We start from the raw sequence: 18266 nt of genomic DNA, 5'->3' as shown, positions 1-18266 counted from the left end.
TTAAAATATTTTTAAAATATTTAAAATCAATTCTATCAAAATTCACTAATGGACTTACAATGTTTACAATTTTAAAATATCAACATAATAAAAATTAAGAAAATCATAAAAATCCTTTAATAGTGTCGATGAGTGAGTATGATAAACTTACTTCTTTTAATAATTTCGTGTCAAATTGTTTTAGATTGTGAATATTTCAAAAAATATATAGCTCTCAATTTAAATCGTAAAATTTAAGTCCAAACATTTAAGGAACTCCTAAGAGTATAATGATTATAGTTTTAAGTGTTTCTATAAGATTTCCAAAGTTATCAAATTTTGTTATATACAATATTTAGAATTTTAAAATTTTGACATAGTGAATTTTGGTATTTTCAAGGAGTCCCCATAATCTAAACAGTAAATTGATATACAATATTTAAAATTTTAAAATTTTAACATAATTTGAATTAAGAGAGTTTTATGAGGAGGTAAATCTATATTTTTTTAATGGTATTTGTTTGGAGCAAAAAAAAAAAAAAAAAAAAAAAAGTTGTCATATTCACTCACTATCAAAGAGGTCTGATGACTCTTTTAATTTAAACCATCTCAAGATTTTAAAATATTTGGCATTTGTAAAAGCATAAGTGAGTTTGGGTTCAAATCAGATGATGATCTTAGACATTTCATAAAACACAAATGTACTATACTTGTTGCAAAGTGTAATAATGCACTCACCCACTTAAATTTGGAGATTAAAATTGGGGAATTAATTTTGTTACTATCGATTGATGGTTCAAAATTAATTGATTGTCGACGATAGATTTATGATGATTCAATAGAAAATTTCATAGTCGAATTGACTCGTATATAAAGTTCAAGAATAAATCGAGACAATTGAATACAGAACCATGGACTAATGAGTTATAATTAATTGATCACTGATGATTGCAATTCACACACAGAGTAAAAGAAGAGTATATATATATTATGTAAATTGGAGGATATATTTTTATTTTTATTTTCTATCTGCTAAATTCCATGTCCCAACTAAGCAGAGAAGGGTGTTTTCTTTATCGGAATAGCAAATTTCATAAACAAACTAAAAATGGAATATTTTAATTTCATTTATAAGACGTTAAGTTAATTTCAGATAAGATACATGCAAGGCGAATCGTCTCCAAACTCGTGCGCCAAGTCGTGACAGTTCGTCCAATTTTTGAAACTGCGCTTTACTTCTTGACAGAATTCTTATTCCTTACTAAATTCTCCCACGAGTGCGATTTCTGCATAAGCGTATTCAAAAGGAATCCGCATGTCTGCTAAGTGACATCAGCTGTCGCAGGCCGACTGATAGCTCAAAACCTACCTTTTCCAAGAACAATCAAGCATATGCTTGCTCCACTCGATCCTCGTCTCTTCGACGAAAATGTCGAGAGTTCTTCCTGGTGTATTAAAAAAATGTCCAGAGTTCTTTTATACTCATCCCTTTCTGACGCTTCTGCACATAGAAATAGAAAAAAAATCAACAAGTCTCCGTTCGCGAAGCAGATCTCCCAATCCTAGCTAACCAAAAGAATCCATGAATGAACCTCTCATGGTGTCTGAAAGTAGCCAAATCAGAATTCCCAAGCAGGAGAAGGCGGAGAGCATCAGCTCGCCACAACCTTTTGTAAAGTTTTTCTCAGGCCTGATTAAACAAACCATATATATCAAAGCAACGAGTGATATATAATTCATCTGCCATGAAGTCAGAATACAGAAGAAGTTTCAGGCCATGGAGAGGTGCAGGAAGGGGAAGCACTTCTTCCCCAGCCTCACCCACTTAGCAATAGTCTTGTTTGCTGGCTTCTTCCTATCGGCTCCCCTGTGGCTTCCTCATGTGCGCTCATGTCGAGTCCCCAAGTGCCTCTTCCTACTCTGCAACATCGTCATCGTCTTCTGCCTCGCCAGCGAGTCGAAGCTCTCGTGTTCTTCTCCGACGACTGATGTCTACGTATACGATGAGTTCATGATCAAGGCGAGCAGTGAACGGCAAGCTGAGGGGGAAGGCACGAAAAGCAGTACGACAGTGGGCATGAACTCTGTGCGAGAAGAGGAAGTCTTGGAAGAGGAAGAGGAGGAGAAGGGATGGAGTGACATAGACAAGAAAGCAGAGGACTTCATTGCGAGGATTAATTGGCAGAGGAAGCTTGAAGAAAGGAGACTGCTTTCATCTGGATACGGCTAATTAAACTTGCATGTTAATTATTGTAAGCAGATAATTAAGATTATCAATGATAATCCCAATCGAATACTTTCTTAATTGTTTTTATACCTTTAAATGAATTAATTATTTTGATGGGCCCACATGCCCTGGGCCCCGTGTTCCTTATCCTGGATGTCCTCGGCCACGCTTCCGTGACTCAGCTCCTCGCTAACCTCGGGACCCACCGACCTGCCTTCCACCTCACCGCCGCCTCCGACAGTTGCGTCTCGTCGCGCGCCGTGCCTTCCTTCCTTCCTTCCTAACACATCCCTCCGTCCAAACTAAAAGGAACGGCGATTACGAACGGTCGCATAAAGTTACGTGCGGGCTAGGAGCCGGTCCGGCCCACCCCGCTTTCTGCGTCGGTCACCCGCCGTCGTCCCGGTCGAATCTCAACCAGGATTCATGTGCACATGGCAGTGCAAAGTTTGCACTTAAAATATCCTTTGATGACTTGAAGGCGTCAATGATCACCGTGAGATGATTCGTCTCGGGACAGCTGTCGGTCTCTCAACCGCATTGGAAGAGCGCTGTACCAGTAGAGAAGCACGATAGCTCATGTGGCTGCTTGCGAAGTTGCTAGGGCGCACGTTGGAGAGTTCGAAGGTCGCTTGCTATTTCAGGTGTTCCGTCGTAATCTCTCTCTCTCTCAATTTTTCTTCTCTCGCCAAATATCTCTTCTTCTCTTGCAATCTTTGGGCTGAAGGTAAAGTTTATGGTGGAAAATCGAAGCTCCATGGTTTGGATCTAGAGCTTACTGGGGAGGGAGAATAGGCTCTTCGCCAGGTTCCTTTCTTTTCCGCCCCTAACCGGTCGCATTGGATCGAAACTTCACCGCGTACGCTTGACGTGAGCAAATTCCGGCGAGTGCTTCTGCTTCTTGGTTGAGTCCTTCTAGGAATAGAATCACTGCCATTCTTACTTGTTTTTAATTTATTTTCAATTTTGTTTAGGGTGAAGTGTATAGAAGAGATGTTAATGTCCTTTTCTTCTTTCAAGTAATAAAATTCCTTTTTGTTTTATCTTTGTGTGAGATCCTTTCTACTTACTTTGTATGCGATATTTATCCCCTTGCTTCATCAATTTCGCTATCATTTCTCTGTGTGAGTTCAATTTTTATTTAGATTTGGTGCTGGGTCAATACTTTTTTTACAACACCTTATAGTGACATATATATTTTTTTCTTATTTTTGTGAAATATAGTCTATACAGCCTGTTCACATGGGTTCTAAGTCAATGGAGGAACTGCTTCAAAATTCAACGGGGGTGCATTTTTCTGGATTCCACGTGGATGATTCAGAAAGAAAAAATTCTGCGGAAAAGTTTAAAGCTGCTTCTGCAACTGAGAATGGATACAAAGAACCATTTGTAATAGGTTAGTTTATATAAAATTTGCATGTTACTTTTTCTAAATAATTCTGAAATCTATTGCCTTGTCACACTATGTGATATATATTGATCATTTTATTTCACATGCTCTTTCTTTTCCTCAAAAATGTATCTATATATGTGAGGATATTTTTATTTGCTATGTGAGTTAAGACTTGGCACGTTTTGGTTGGGTTAGTGGATGCAAGATATCTTGATGTTTGCTATGATGAGTTAGTTGTGGAGGTTGGAAATCATATACTTCCCTTCTGAGTTCTACAATTCATGACAAGTTCCCTTAACATACTCAAAGTGTTCATTTTTCATATCCTTTTCCTAGATTTCTGTTAGCGTGGACACAATTTCTAGGCTGCATTGGGGTTACCAAACTAGTAACTATTTCAGCGTGGACAAGATAAACTTCTGATGGCTCAGGTTTAGTTTAGAGCTCTGAGGTGATTAACTGGAAGTATTATGGTTAGTCTAAGGTTTAAGCCCAATAGAGATAATACATTTAGAATTTTAAATTGACAGTAAAATTTCTAACATCACAAATAATTTAACATTGTATTGATCGCCATTGAAATTTTACCATTGTATTTTGATTGCTATATTCAATGAGCTACAGTTGCACATCCTCAATTCTGCTGATTGTCTGTGACCTTTCACAACACAATGTTCTTATATGTCCTTTTGCCCACACCACTTTCTTATGGGTTTTGACAATGATATATTTTAAAGATAAATTCATCTAAGTTTTTTTTAAGTTTAGCAAAATGATATACCACATTGCTTTTTTGTTTTTTGTTTTTAATTAAGTTTCAGTTTACAGTTTTCAGATCTGTGATAGTTATAAACTAACCTTGTTATATGCTTTTCCGACACAGGTGTTGCTGGCGGTGCAGCTTCTGGAAAGACTGCTGTTTGTGATATGATCATACATCAACTTCATGATCAACGAGTTGTCCTTGTTAATCAGGCAGAGATAGTTCTAACTGGATTTTTGCCTACTCTTTTAATAGTTTTGTGTAGTTTCCCCTTTTGAATGACTGTCCTAGCATATTGACAGTGTTGCCATGGAGCCTTTTTGTGCATCCTCGTTTGCCTTCTTGCTTTTGCCATAGGTGAGAAAATTAGGACTAGCCAACCTGTAGATGTCTCCTTCCTCAGATCCTCAGTCTTCCCTCCTAGCACATATCAAGATTCCTTCAACAAGCAACAACGATGCTTCTCTATCCACCAAACATCAAATTAACGAGCTTTCTTTGGGTGGGACTAATACTCAATTTCAATCTGGTTCTTCCATCAATGTTTCCCTCATTAGGAATAGAAGGATCTCTTTTGCTTTGCTTCTACATCAATCTAGCTCTTTCTGCTTTTCCCTCTTAGCAAAAATGTTCTTACTGATTATGAGTGATGAATCTCTTAGATAATTTTCTGTTTCTGGTGAAACTAAAAATTTATTTAGTAGATCAGATAATCTTGAATTTGTTCTATAGAAAGTGAAAATCGCGTAGGTAAGCAAAAATTTTGTTCCACAAAGTACAACTATTAGTTTTGGGGGAACTTATTAAATTTTTTGCTTCATTTCCTTTCAAATGGTTAATGTCTATGAGGTTAACCTGGTAGCCTTGAGTTAGAAAAACAAATATATATCTTGAAATCATCTAGTGATTGTTTTAGAGTTGATTGCACATTTTATGTCATACTTCTGTTGGACCATCTAAATGTCTCTATGAGGACAAAGTAAGACCTATGTATTTTCTGGCTGCTACCGAAATTAATTTTGTAAGTGGGTACAATATGGCAGGAATCATTCTATTTTGATTTGACAGAAGAGGAGTTGAATCATGTACATGAGTATAACTTTGACCATCCAGGTAAAACAATCTTGTTTGAACAGTTTGAAAGTGTGGTTGTGTTAGTTACACAAACATTTCTGATTTTGCAAATTATTGATTGGCTCATTGATAATCAACAATTGGGTTTATTTGTTGACTGAATTTCATAGAGGATATCTTGGAATGGTCTGGTTTGTAGCACGAGTGTGATGATAGATTTTATTTTTTCTACAAAAATTTCATCTCATGAATGTAAAGAGAGTTTTTGTAGTTTGTGAACTTCGGAATTTGGAGGAAGAATTCGTTCAAATTTCTTGTCTTGTAAACATTAGTTCCATGCCCATTACACTCTTGTAGTCATTCACTTTTATCATCTTTTTTACTTGAACATGGATTCACTGCAACAGATTACTCAGTATTACAGCTCCTCTAGCTGATGCTTTAATTAACTTCTTCTGGCCTCTGCTTATTTTGAATTTCTTATGTTCTTTTATCTGTGAACCAATGTAATAAACTCCGAGTTTGATGTCGAACAAGTTTTTGCTATCATATTCTATTTAGATATGTTTTTAGCAACAAGAAACTATATTTCTAACCAGATTTAGTACCTGATAGGTCCATAGCTAACCACAGTTAAATTTGTCTTGTTGTCATTGGTTCTATTCCAGTATTCTAGTTTGCATGTTTGATATAAATCATTGTTTTATCTTTCTATGAATTTGTTCAGTACTTATGCTACTATTAATTATTCTTGATTTGGTATCAGCCCATATTAGTATTAGGTAAGGTTGGTTGCTAGTCAATTGAATTTGATGACTTTAGGCTTATAAATACCTGAAATGGATTCAGCACGATAGTAATTCATAGTGTTTTTTTCCTGCCAAACTAAAAAAAAAATTACATAATGCAACTACAACAAAGAACAACCACAAGTAAATTCCAACCTTTTTGGGCTGGCCTTCATTGACCTTCTTTCATCATTGAGCTATAATAATACCAAGGTTATTAGTTTTTTTTTAATTCAATTTTCTTTGACTCTTCCTTAATCTTTTCAGATTAATTTCAATTGATTTATTTCATCTAATTATATTTTTAATACGATCTCAACATTGGTTGAACAATAACACACGTAGTCATACAATTGTTTTACGCAAAATTTGTCTTAACTTGGCGTTACATCAGTAAATGATGATCACATAAAATCCTTGAAGTTCTTCTCTATTATTACAACTCACTTCTTAGATTTTATAGCACCATTTAGGAGCTTCAATTATTTGTTTCCAGATTATGTCATTGAGGATAGAGAATTAAGCTTATTCAGAGTTGTATGAGTTCTACTTTTTAGACGACGAAGACAACAACAACAACAACAACAACAACAACATTGGTTTAGTTGTAAAAATAAACCACACATCAATAGGCTAAGAAGATTTGCAACTTCAAATAGTGTAGCAAAAATTTATTTATTTTTTAAAACTCTAAATATGCAGGCAGCAGGTTAATTGTTGTTACAGTTGAACATGAGCCTGGCTGAAGATTTTGACCAATTTTATTAGTTTTTATTGTGAATGTTTCATAGATGAGCATGTTTCTTCCCTCATAAGGTTTTACCTCTAAGATCTGTAAACACATGCATAGAAGAATACTCTTTGAGAGCTAGTATAGTTTTGCATGCTAAGGAGCTTCCTATTTCTCCTCAATACTATTCCTTATGTTGTATTAATTTATTTCTTCCTGGTTCAGATGCCTTTGACACTGAAAATCTACTTTGCTGTATGGAGAAGTTAAGGCAAGGGCTTTCTGTTGATGTCCCAAACTATGATTTCAAATCTCATAAAAGAAAATTGCCAGCAAGAAAGGTACAGATAATGTAGTGAACATGTATAATGACATTCCTATATATATATATATATATATATATATATATATCACAGGTAAAGTAATTGCAATTCCAAATTCCAAGAAGCTTAAATCATTGCCAGAATTTTCATGCAGTTAAAAAAATTGAGCTACATAAGAGCCCTTAAAATTACTTTCATTATTTTTATTTCCTGAAGCATAATACATTTAATTATGATGCTCTAGGATCTGATATCTTGTAATTTAAATGTAGCTATACTATTGGTGCAGTCTAGTTTTCTTTATCTACTCTTCCTTTTCATTTCTATATGACAATATCTTTGCTATTTTTTTTCTATTTTTTTTGTACAGAAGAAGCTTACACGTATTAGCACATTAAGCCCAACCTTGAATCAATCCTTTTCAGGTTAATCCTTCTGATGTAATAATTTTGGAAGGAATTTTAATATTCCATGATCCACGAGTTCGAAAAATGATGAACATGAAGATATTTGTTGATACAGGTTAAATTCTTTCTTGTTCTTTCTATAAATAGATTAACATCTTTAAAGTGGCAATAGCTTATATATTTGCTCATTTAATGTGTTTCTATGCATCCTGACCATCCTTACATGTGGAAAATCTTTTTTAGATGCTGATGTAAGGTTAGCAAGGAGGATAAGATGTGATACTTTTGAGAAGGGAAGAGATCTCAAGACAGTTCTTGATCAGGTTAGAAATTTATAAAGCTCTGTCCTACTGCACAGATACTTTGGAAAATGGTAATGAGTTGCAACGACAATCATGAATTATATCTGAGTTTTTCTAAGGCTGAGTGGCTAGTTACTGTCTAGATACTGGATAATGCATGAACCTCCTCGTATTTATTCTTATTCAAACTTCATCTGTCTCAATGTATTCCTTTGTTTCAGTGGAAAACTGAAAGTGCATCCAGTCTTGGTGAACAAATGGTTTTTGTCAGAGTTAAAAACATATCTTAGGTGAAATGAGTTTCCCTTTTGAAGAAATCTTCTTGAGTCAAGTGAATATAATATAATAAAATAATTTGATATTAACATCATACTAAGTAATAATAAATTTAATAATTAAATTAATTTTTTTTATAATGAAAACAAAATATCAAAGAAAAAAATAATAACTATTGTATTTGAAAATAATAAATATCTATATCTACCCCTATCATTGCTTGGCACAGATAATGTTTTGTAAGATTCAGTATATGGATAATTTTTCTGCATAGTATGTTGTTGGTTTTTTTCCTATCTTATATCTGCTAAATTTGTAGCTCATTGATGCAGTACTCAAAATTTGTTAAACCTGCATTCGATGACTTCATACTCCCAACAAAAAAGTATGCTGATATTATCATTCCTCGTGGTGGAGATAATCATGTTGCAATTGACTTAATTGTGGAGCATATCCGTACAAAACTGGGTCAACATAATCTCTGTAAAATACATCCAAACCTATATGTCATTCAGTCAACATTCCAGGTAATTCAGATAAATTTTAGTTATGTCATCCATCAATTTTCTCTTGAATTGGTCAGCTTCGACCCTTCCAAGTTCTAAATAGTATACACATGAAAAGCAATTCTGCAAATACTCTGCAGATCCGCGGTATGCATACGCTCATTCGTGATGCCAAAACAACCACACATGACTTCATATTTTATTCTGATCGACTGATTCGCTTGGTAGGTAAAGGATATCTTGGTTATCTAATCATTTTTCCTTCATCTATTCTGAATAGACTATTCTTCCACTGCATTAGGTTGTTGAATATGGTTTAGGCCATCTTCCATTTAAAGAAAAGCAAGTGATCACACCAACAGGTAACTGTTTTCTTCAGGTGTTAGGAGACTAGCATGAACATTTTAATTTAGGATCTAAATGACCTTGAGGCATTACTTGGAATGCTATATGATTTCTGTCTATTTTATTTGATTTTTTTAAAGAGTTATTGTGGGATGCATCTAATATCAAAATGGTCTGACTGAATTCCTAATCATTGCCATTCTCTTGCTCGCTGCAATTACGTTTTTTATCCTCAAGTGAACTAGATCTTGATAACTTTATTACCGGATCAATAGATTTTCTTATGAAGCCCCAATGATAACTGTGGTTAGACTGAAATACTTTGGCGTTTCTTTATGAAATATATGAGCAAATCCTTGTGTATAAAAAAAAAATGTAACATAATGATTTTATAACCTCCTAGATGCATCAATACAGAGTAGTGCTATTGGACAAACTTGTGATTTCATATTGTAGGTATGTCAGAATATAGAAGGTGTTACTAATTCACTTGCCACTTTACTCCACAATACTTCTGGAATCTTTCCATATTTGGACCATATGTGGTGCTTATAGATCACTTTAGGACAAATTTGCAGCCCAATCTTGCATAAGCATATGTTTGTGAAGGCACTTTGTCTCACTCATGGCTGACGGCCATGAGTTTTTGATATATATTTATACTAATTGCCAAAGATTAATGCATCATTCAATCTCTTTTGTTCAACTGGTGTGGATTGACAAGGCATTAACTGTAAAATCTATAGCTTTTTGAATGTTTGGATATACCTTTCTTACTTCCACTCTTTTTTGGAGGAAATCCTTTCATTTCATTTCTGGTTTTTTCTTCTTATACATTGAATCAATGTCTTCACAAATAGTTTTTTTTCTTCCCTTCAAATTTTTATTTTTTTATTTTATTGTTATCTTGTGTGCCTGTGTGGAACAATGGGATCATAATGCTGTTTCTACAGGATCTGTTTATACGGGGGTTGAATTCTGTAAAAGATTATGTGGTATTTCCATTGTGAGAAGGTATAATTTCTCTTCTGCTCATAACAAATTGCTTTAAATATTTTGTTCACAACATAGCTTGTTGCTTCTATGTTTTAATTATCTAATCATTGTTGTTGATAGTATTTGAGATAGGAGAGCAAATAATGGCTTAGCCCCCATCACATAAAGACCTTATTAAGTGGAGGTATAGTACACATCACATCAAGAATTTATTTAAAATAGTCTATTAGTGTAGGTGTAAAACGAGTCTAACATTTTCCTAAAGTTACAGAGTACAGATATCAATTATTTTCAACTTATTATGTAACTTTATGCACCAAGTAGAGGCTTACTATGGTTATCAGCACATTGGTATTCAGTAGAACAATGAATAATCACAATCTTCTTGAAATGATAATCAAATCTCTATATGCTGATGTACTGATGAAAGACAAGGTTGCTACAAGTGCAGATTGTCTCTTTATTTCACAATGTATAATCATATTTCTGAACAGCAAAGGAAGCATAGAATCAAACATACATCAAATCACATGGTAAAATGGAAATTTACAAATAAACAAGCATATTGAATACACTGCAAATCAGAAGCATCTGAATAATGGAACATATCAATAAAGGTGGAAACACATGAATGATTGAACGTATCAAATACTAAAAGACTCATGAGCTATCTCAGTCTAAGGACCTCCACATTCAGAAACTCCCTCCCAAGCTCACATTTGAACATGGGTCAAATGAGGGGGCTGACATCGAGCAGTTTCATGGTCTTCATCACAAAGTTAGATAGTGGAATCCATTACTATGGTTGTGCAACACATGAAAAGGGGTGGTGAGTCAGTGAAATACGTGGGATTAGGTTGCTTTGATACCAAATGGGAAGAGGGAAGATAATGATTTATTGAATAGAGCTCCTCTATGTTTAAAGAGGTGTATACATCATACCAGAGGACTGTTCTTTTAAAAGAATCTAGCAATAAAAAATACAAAAGTATTTTGGTATAATTTCAAATCAAAAGCTTACGAAGGCTTCTTAGTTTTTTTAGTGCATAGATTGAAAATAATGTTCTATATTTTTACGAATTTGTCTGTCTAGCAAACATAATCATGACCTTTTGTAGTTTTAAAAATTTTATTTTTGGTGTTTTTGTTGTCTTATGTCTTTTTTCATGCGATCTTGGACACAAATGTCCACCCACATGCTAGGATCATTTTACTAGAATCAAAATCATAATTCACACTTCTTTTTAACATTTTCTTTTATTGCTTTTGACAATAACATACATATGGTCCTCAACAGTTGTCTTTCCTCTTCAAAGTTTACATAATTGTTGCTACAGACAATAACATGCTAATTGTTCTAAATGGTTGTCTTTTTATGTTTAAATTTTAGTTAGCATACTGTTATAGACAGCATGTGTTTGGTTCTTGGAAATTGTCCATTGTTACTTTTCATTTTTCACCAAATAAAATTTGAATATTTAAACAAATATCGATCATTAATAATAAATTCAAGTGTCAAAAGGTTAATGATAGATATTATTTCTATTTTTAATTTTAATTTTGAGGTTCTATTTTCTAAAAAATGAAAAAATTGGCATTTACCACCCACCCGAACCAAACAAGATACTAGAGTTTTGCTTGTTGTTTTAGTCATGTGTTGGTGTCTGGGATTTAAATACTGTTCCTTTTATTATGGCATGGCCAAAACATATCGTGCTGCATGTAGAGTGAAACCAAATAGAATCGTCATGGGTGAGTGTTACCTCAGATCCTCAACCACGCTGGTATGACAATGCGATTGGCTTGTCCTGTAATGAGAATTTTAAACCTTGTCAAAACGATTGTCTTCAAACCTAACCAATCCCCAGTCCCCACTAGTGTTTGAATTGCTTGTTTCTTTGTTGCTATATAGATGGTGAAAATGCTGATTGATAATCATTTTCAGTGGTGAAAGCATGGAGAATGCACTGCGGGCTTGTTGTAAAGGGATCAAGATTGGAAAAATCCTTATTCCCAGGGAAGGTGATAATGGTCAACAGGTTTGTACACAACTTCTCCATCCTCTAGTGGTTATTTGCTGACTGATGTTTTAACTGTGCCTTTTTTTAGTTAATTTATCACAATCTCCCAAAAGATGTTGCAGATAGGAATGTGCTTCTTCTCGATCCCATACTAGGCACAGGTTGGTTTATCTGATGTAGAATGATATCTTGCATATATAAATTAATATTCCTTCTAATTTGCAGTTACACAAGTCCCTATTAGCTTAGTTGAGTTCACCAATTTTTTATTTGTAATTTTCAAATCCAAATTACATGGCCTTTTGGTATAAAATAAGAGAGAGGGACATGCTATGAGCTGGATTGATTGAGATTGATAATAACTATCCATTTGTCCTTTTGCTATAAAACAAGAGGGATTTGGAATATCCAACACCTTTTACGCTGGTCACTGTTGGCTAGGGTGGAATAGCTCCAAATATACAGTGACACTAATCTTTGGGCATCTTTGCTAAATTTTCACATTCTGCGAGAATGATTTATTCTTCATTTCTCCAGAACCAATACATAGACTGTGTTTCTAATTGATTATTTCCCTTTATAGGGAACTCGGCTGTCCAAGCTATTTCCTTGTTGTTAGAGAACGGAGTACAAGAAAGCAACATAATATTCCTCAATCTCATTTCTGTAAGTCTCGGCCATCCTTCTAAATCCTCCTTATTCCTATTTTCATAATGCCTACATTCCTTTTATCCCTTAAAAGACTGGTGTGATGCTGACAAGAAAATCTTTCGTTATCATTAATATAATTTCATTGATGTTCTAGGCTCCTCAAGGAGTGCATGTTGTCTGCAAAAAATTTCCAAGAATCAAGATAGTAACATCTGAGATAGATTTCGGTTTAAACGAAGACTTCCGGGTCATTCCGGGAATGGGAGAATTTGGAGATAGGTACTTTGGGACAGATGACGATTAGGAGGCAATGTTGTCGGTTAAATTCACAAGGAACCAACCCAGTAAGTTCGCCCTCCATGAAAAGTTCTTGTTCTAACACTACTTGAAATTGCAAACATTTGAAGGGAGACCTAATATCTTCATCTGCAGGTATTTGAATATTTTCTTATGAATGAACAATGGTAGGAGTTTAGTCCTTCGGCAGCAGTGGCTTTTGGCATTTTATGCTTCTAATTTGAGACTTAGTAAAACTGAGTATTATTGGACGGTTGAGTTAAAATGTAATACGGGCTCCAATATAATTAACTGGTATTGATTCCTTATCTATTCTATCGTATGCAATGCAACACGTCTGTATTATAAGAATCTACATCTGGAATTGAAAACTGCAACTTGGCAAGAACTAAGCCTTCACAACATATTTTAGATTACAGACTCATTTTGGGACAAATTGAAGGCTCGCGAAGAGTCCAAATTTGGTCGTGTATGAGAATTTAGTTTGCAAGCAAACGCACCGTGGTTTGACTTTTTGTCGTCGTGGTGTGAAATTTTACCTTGCAAGCAAAGGCAACGCAGTTTGACTTTTACGTGCGTTTCGCGTTAGTCTCCTCTCCGTCGTCGCTAAATCCGTCGACCCGCCCAAAACCCTCCGCCGCTCCCTTCACCTCTCCGACGCATCTTCCTCGCCCATGGCTTCCCCCGAGGCCGAAGAACCGCTCCGACGAGTCCTCGCTGAGAAGCAGGCCGCCGACCCTGGCGCCGCCAAGCCCGAAGTCAACGCCGCCGTCGAGACCCTCAAAGCCCTCGAGGTGGAGGCCGCTGTTAGCGGCGGCGGCAATGGGTCCGCCGAAGGCAGCAGGAAGGCGTTCCGCCAGGCTGTCGTCAACACGCTCGAAAGGCGCCTTTTTTACATCCCTTCCTTTAAGATCTATCGAGGCGTCGCTGGGCTTTATGACTACGGCCCTCCTGGCTGCGCCGTCAAGTCTAACGTGCTCGCCTTCTGGCGGCAGGTAAACAATCGTCCCTTCGTCTACATAGTTACATACGTTATCTGCCTATCTTTAGGCAAATATACGTTGATCGAGTATCTAACATGTAGAGTTATGGTCGTATGGTTGAAACTTCCAAAGGAGCATGCTCTGAATTTACCTTGTTTCTTTATTCTTTTCATTGCAGCATTTTGTTTTAGAGGAGAATATGTTGGAGGTTGACTGCCCCTGTGTCACGCCCGAAGTTGTTCTCGAGGCATCAGGACATGTCGATAAGTTCACTGATCTGATGGTAAAAGACGAGAAAATAGGTACATGTTATCGGGCTGACCACTTGCTCAAGGACTACTGCAAAGAGGAGCTTGAGAAGGATCTCACATTATCAGCTGACAAGGCTGCAGAGCTCAAGCATGTTCTAGCGATGTTAGATGATTTCTCTGCAAAGGAAATAGGTGCGAAGATTAAAGATTATGGGATCACAGCTCCTACCACAAAAAACACACTTTCTGATCCTTTCCCCTTCAATCTCATGTTTCAGACTTCCATTGGCCCGTCTGGCCTATTGCCTGGGTCAGATGAGTCGAAAAGCTTTATCGATTAATATTTGATTAAGGGCAGTAGTTTTTAGTGTTGCGCTAATGCATATTCAGTGTTTGTAGATATATGAGGCCAGAAACTGCTCAAGGGATCTTTGTGAACTTCAAGGATTTGTACAATTATAATGGTAGAAAACTCCCATTCGCAGCAGCACAGATTGGACAAGCATTTAGAAATGAGGTTCGATAATATTACATTGTTTTCCTTTTCAGACTAGATATAGGAATTTTATTCAAAAGATTAACTTATTACTGATTATGGTCTTGTTGAAGGCAACAATTTGTGATAGTTTAGACATCTGGAGTTTTGAATCTTTTACAATGAATTGTGAACTGGGTTTTCATTTCAGTTCTGTTAATTTTAGTGTTAGAGATTGTGGCTTTATCCACAGTAGAAATGAGATTGATATTGGAAATATAGCCTTGTTTGCTTCAATCATATTCCTCGTTATAGAAGAACTAATCTGAAAATTGAGACACTGACACCCAGTTCGAGTAACTACGATTGGGAATGCAGAGCTACTTTCTTACCCCCAATGAAAATATCATCACTAAGAAGTAAGTCTAGAAAATGATGATCCGGATGAACCATTCTTCTTTTAAAATGCAGGTTGCTTTAATGGAATCCAACATTTCCCATGTTGATTCATGATACTGTTCAATCAGATTATAATTGTCACATGAAACTCTTGGGGGGAAAAAAGGATAATGGAGAAACTTTATAAGCATTAAATGAAATAAAAAATGAAAATGAGGATCATGATTGGATATACATTGCTTTTTCTATATAATAGTTTTTAAATCCTTCATAATGAGGCAGTTAAGAAGAATACAATCATATCATTCAATGAAAAAGTGAGAAATTATTTGACTCCAACATAATAACTAATGATTAAATGACCAACCTGTATATTCTAACACTGCCTCTCTAAAGTTGAGCATTGAAATTTGCTTGTCCAACATGCTCCACAATGTAGAAAAGACTGATAAATAGAAAAATGAGTCTAATAAGATACTCAAGAAAGAGAATGAAAAGGCAAGCAGAAAATGTTATTCTGAGAGCTTGTGGGGAAAACTAATACATTGATTGCCAAATTTACAGCATGGTAGAGAGTATAATTTCCATTAAGAAGTACCATCGTTAAAACGTGAAGTTTGAGATATATGGTTCAGAATATTTTCCAGCATCTGATTACTAGATCCAAACTTTTCAAGTTCCCTGAACCATTTTTCAACATTGCAGATTTCACCTCGGCAAGGTCTTCTTAGGGTCCGCGAATTTACATTAGCAGAGATTGAGCACTTTGTGGATCCTGAAGATAAGTCTCATCCAAAATTCATTGATGTTGCCAACTTGGAGTTTTTGATGTTCCCTAGAAATGAGCAAATGACAGGCGAATCGGCAAAACCTGTCATACTTGGTGAGGCAGTTTCCGAGGTCGGTTCTTTGCCTATGTTCTCTCCACTGTTCTTCTCTATGCTTTTGCTGCTATGCCTATTGAATCTGTTTGGAAATTATTTTTATTTGTTAGGGAATTGTCAACAATGAAACACTTGGCTATTTTATTGGAAGGGTGTACCTCTTTTTGACATGCCTTGGAATCAATAAAGAACGTTTACGTTTCAGGCAGCATTTGCGAAATGAGATGGCTCACTATGCAGCTGACTGTTGGGATGCAGAGATTGAATGTTCTTATGGCTGGATTGAATGTGTTGGAATTGCTGATAGATCAGCATATGACTTACGGGCTCATTCGGTGAGATGTGTAACTTTTTATCATCCCAATTGCATTTTCAGATTTATTGTGAAGCCCTTCCCGATCTCTAAAGATGCGAAACTCGTCCAGTCAACCATGAGAACAACACCTTTCCTGCACTATTTAGATTTTTTTTTGAACATGTCGTCTTTCTAGTTCATTTGTGCTGTACTAAGTAAATTATCTTATTCTTCTTCAGCATTTGCCTCTTTTTGCAAGCATCTATTCAAACTGTTTCAAGCCATATTTCGATTTTCTCTAGTGTGTACTTGTTTATCTAAAAGCTTTATGGACTGTGTTTGGTTCACAGGAAAAAAGTGGTGTCCCTTTGGTTGCCCATGGGAAATTAGAACCTAGAGAGATAGAGGTAAGCACCTATGCCTTCTCTCACTTATATCATCTGTTTCTGATTGCTTTCAATTTTAGAAACTTGTCATTGTGCCATCAAAAAAAGAACTTGGTCTCTCGTTTAAGTGCAACCAAAAGATGGTGGTTGAAGCATTGGAGGTAAACTCGTCCACTAAAAAACTTGTCTTTAGACACCCATTGATCTTGTTGTTTATCCATCAACACTCTGATAGGCCATGAGTGAAAAGGAAGCACTGGAAATGAAAGATTCTTTGGAGTCTAAAGGTGAGGTGGAATTCTATGTTCGCACACTGGGGAAAACTGTTGTCATAACGAAGAAAATGGTGGCAATCAGCATCGAAAAGAAGAAGCAACACCGGAGGGTTTTCACTCCCTCCGTTATTGAGCCATCTTTTGGCATTGGACGAATAATCTATTGCCTTTTTGAGCATTCTTTCTACACACGGCCAAGCAAATCAGAGGATGAACAGCTGAATGTTTTCCGCTTTCCTCCTCCCGTGGCTCCTATCAAATGCACAGTTTTCCCTCTAATTAAAACCCAGGAATTCGTTGATGTTGCTAGAAACATAGCGAAATCTTTGACGGCAGCTGGGATTTCTCATATTGTCGACACCACAAGTATGTTTCATCTTATCAACAAAAGTTTGAATCCTTTAGTATTGATTCGTTCTATAGATGGATGGTTTCTTTTAGTGTGTGGAGTTCGTTCAAAACATTTGTTTTCTGAACTTACTTTTACAGGCACATCTATCGGAAAACGATATGCCAGGACCGACGAGATCGGAGTGCCGTTTGCAGTGACTGTTGATTCAACTGATAGCGTGACGATACGGGAAAGGGACAACAAGGAGCAGATCCGTGTGAGCATCGACGAGGTGGCATCGGTGGTGAAAGAATTGGCAGATGGACAAAGCACTTGGTCTGATATCATGGGAAGGTTTTCAGACCATGCTGCTGCATTCAGCCCTTGCTGCTGCACAATCCAATGAGAAATGGCTCTCTATAAAGGAACACTTGCCACAACCATACTGAATTCAACATATATCAATCACCTTAGCTTTTATTCCCACGAAGGGTTTGAGGTTTGAGGTTGAGGTTTGGGATTCGGGGTTCTCTGCTGCCGCTCGCCGTCCGCCGTCGGCCGTCGGTGGCGCTTTCTTGGATCCTAACGATGGATTCGGATCCTTTACGGTTTGGATCCGCCAGCCCGCTCGAGGCCTAGCCATATTTTGTGTTTGAAGCGGTTTTGACAATCTGCGTTGTCAAAGTCAAACACCCCGCGTCACCAAACAGGCAAACATACCAATCATACGCCTCACAACACTATCCCATTACGTCATCGGTCCGCTGGCTGCTACCGTGGCGCTTTCTCGACCGCTAAGCAGGCTCTTTCCGCAGTTTGGCGGCTTGGATAACACTGCGGCAATTTAAACGGACTACGAAATCTATCCTTATCCCATTTCAAGCTGTTCCCCCCACTTCACGGTACCCA

At 36.4% G+C, this 18266-nt stretch overlaps 2 protein-coding genes across 4 annotated transcripts; both read left to right on the top strand.

The window, feature by feature from the left end:
- Positions 1-2825: 2825 nt before the first annotated feature.
- On the top strand, positions 2826-13433 carry LOC141825667 (uridine kinase-like protein 3). Of its 3 annotated transcripts, none has more exons than XM_074713052.1 (16): positions 2826-3076; positions 3440-3602; positions 4483-4574; positions 5406-5475; positions 7180-7295; positions 7703-7799; positions 7928-8007; positions 8595-8789; positions 8909-8992; positions 9070-9130; positions 10067-10127; positions 12055-12148; positions 12219-12291; positions 12714-12796; positions 12936-13125; positions 13214-13433. In XM_074713052.1, exons 2-15 carry the CDS (start codon positions 3449-3451, stop codon positions 13083-13085), a joined length of 1410 nt encoding a protein of 469 aa, XP_074569153.1. In that variant the 5' UTR covers positions 2826-3076; positions 3440-3448; the 3' UTR covers positions 13086-13125; positions 13214-13433. The 3 variants fall into 3 exon arrangements, with proteins under 3 accessions (XP_074569153.1, XP_074569152.1, XP_074569151.1); XM_074713051.1 differs by having other exon boundaries at positions 2826-3090; XM_074713050.1 differs by having other exon boundaries at positions 2826-3090; positions 3431-3602.
- A 238-nt stretch (positions 13434-13671) lies between these two features.
- On the top strand, positions 13672-18239 carry LOC141825666 (glycine--tRNA ligase, mitochondrial 1-like). The gene is made up of 9 exons (XM_074713049.1): positions 13672-14073; positions 14240-14622; positions 14712-14829; positions 15892-16086; positions 16181-16405; positions 16716-16772; positions 16832-16912; positions 16987-17392; positions 17516-18239. Exons 1-9 carry the CDS (start codon positions 13753-13755, stop codon positions 17761-17763), a joined length of 2034 nt encoding a protein of 677 aa, XP_074569150.1. The 5' UTR covers positions 13672-13752; the 3' UTR covers positions 17764-18239.
- Positions 18240-18266: the final 27 nt, after the last annotated feature.

This window comes from Curcuma longa, chromosome 3 (genome assembly GCF_044706935.1).
Source record: "Curcuma longa cultivar G26 ecotype Majalengka, Jawa Barat chromosome 3, ITB_CL_G26_1.1, whole genome shotgun sequence".
Lineage (NCBI taxonomy): Eukaryota > Viridiplantae > Streptophyta > Magnoliopsida > Zingiberales > Zingiberaceae > Curcuma > Curcuma longa.
Note: the sequence above shows the minus strand (reverse complement) of the source record. Positions and strands in the feature narration are given on the sequence as shown.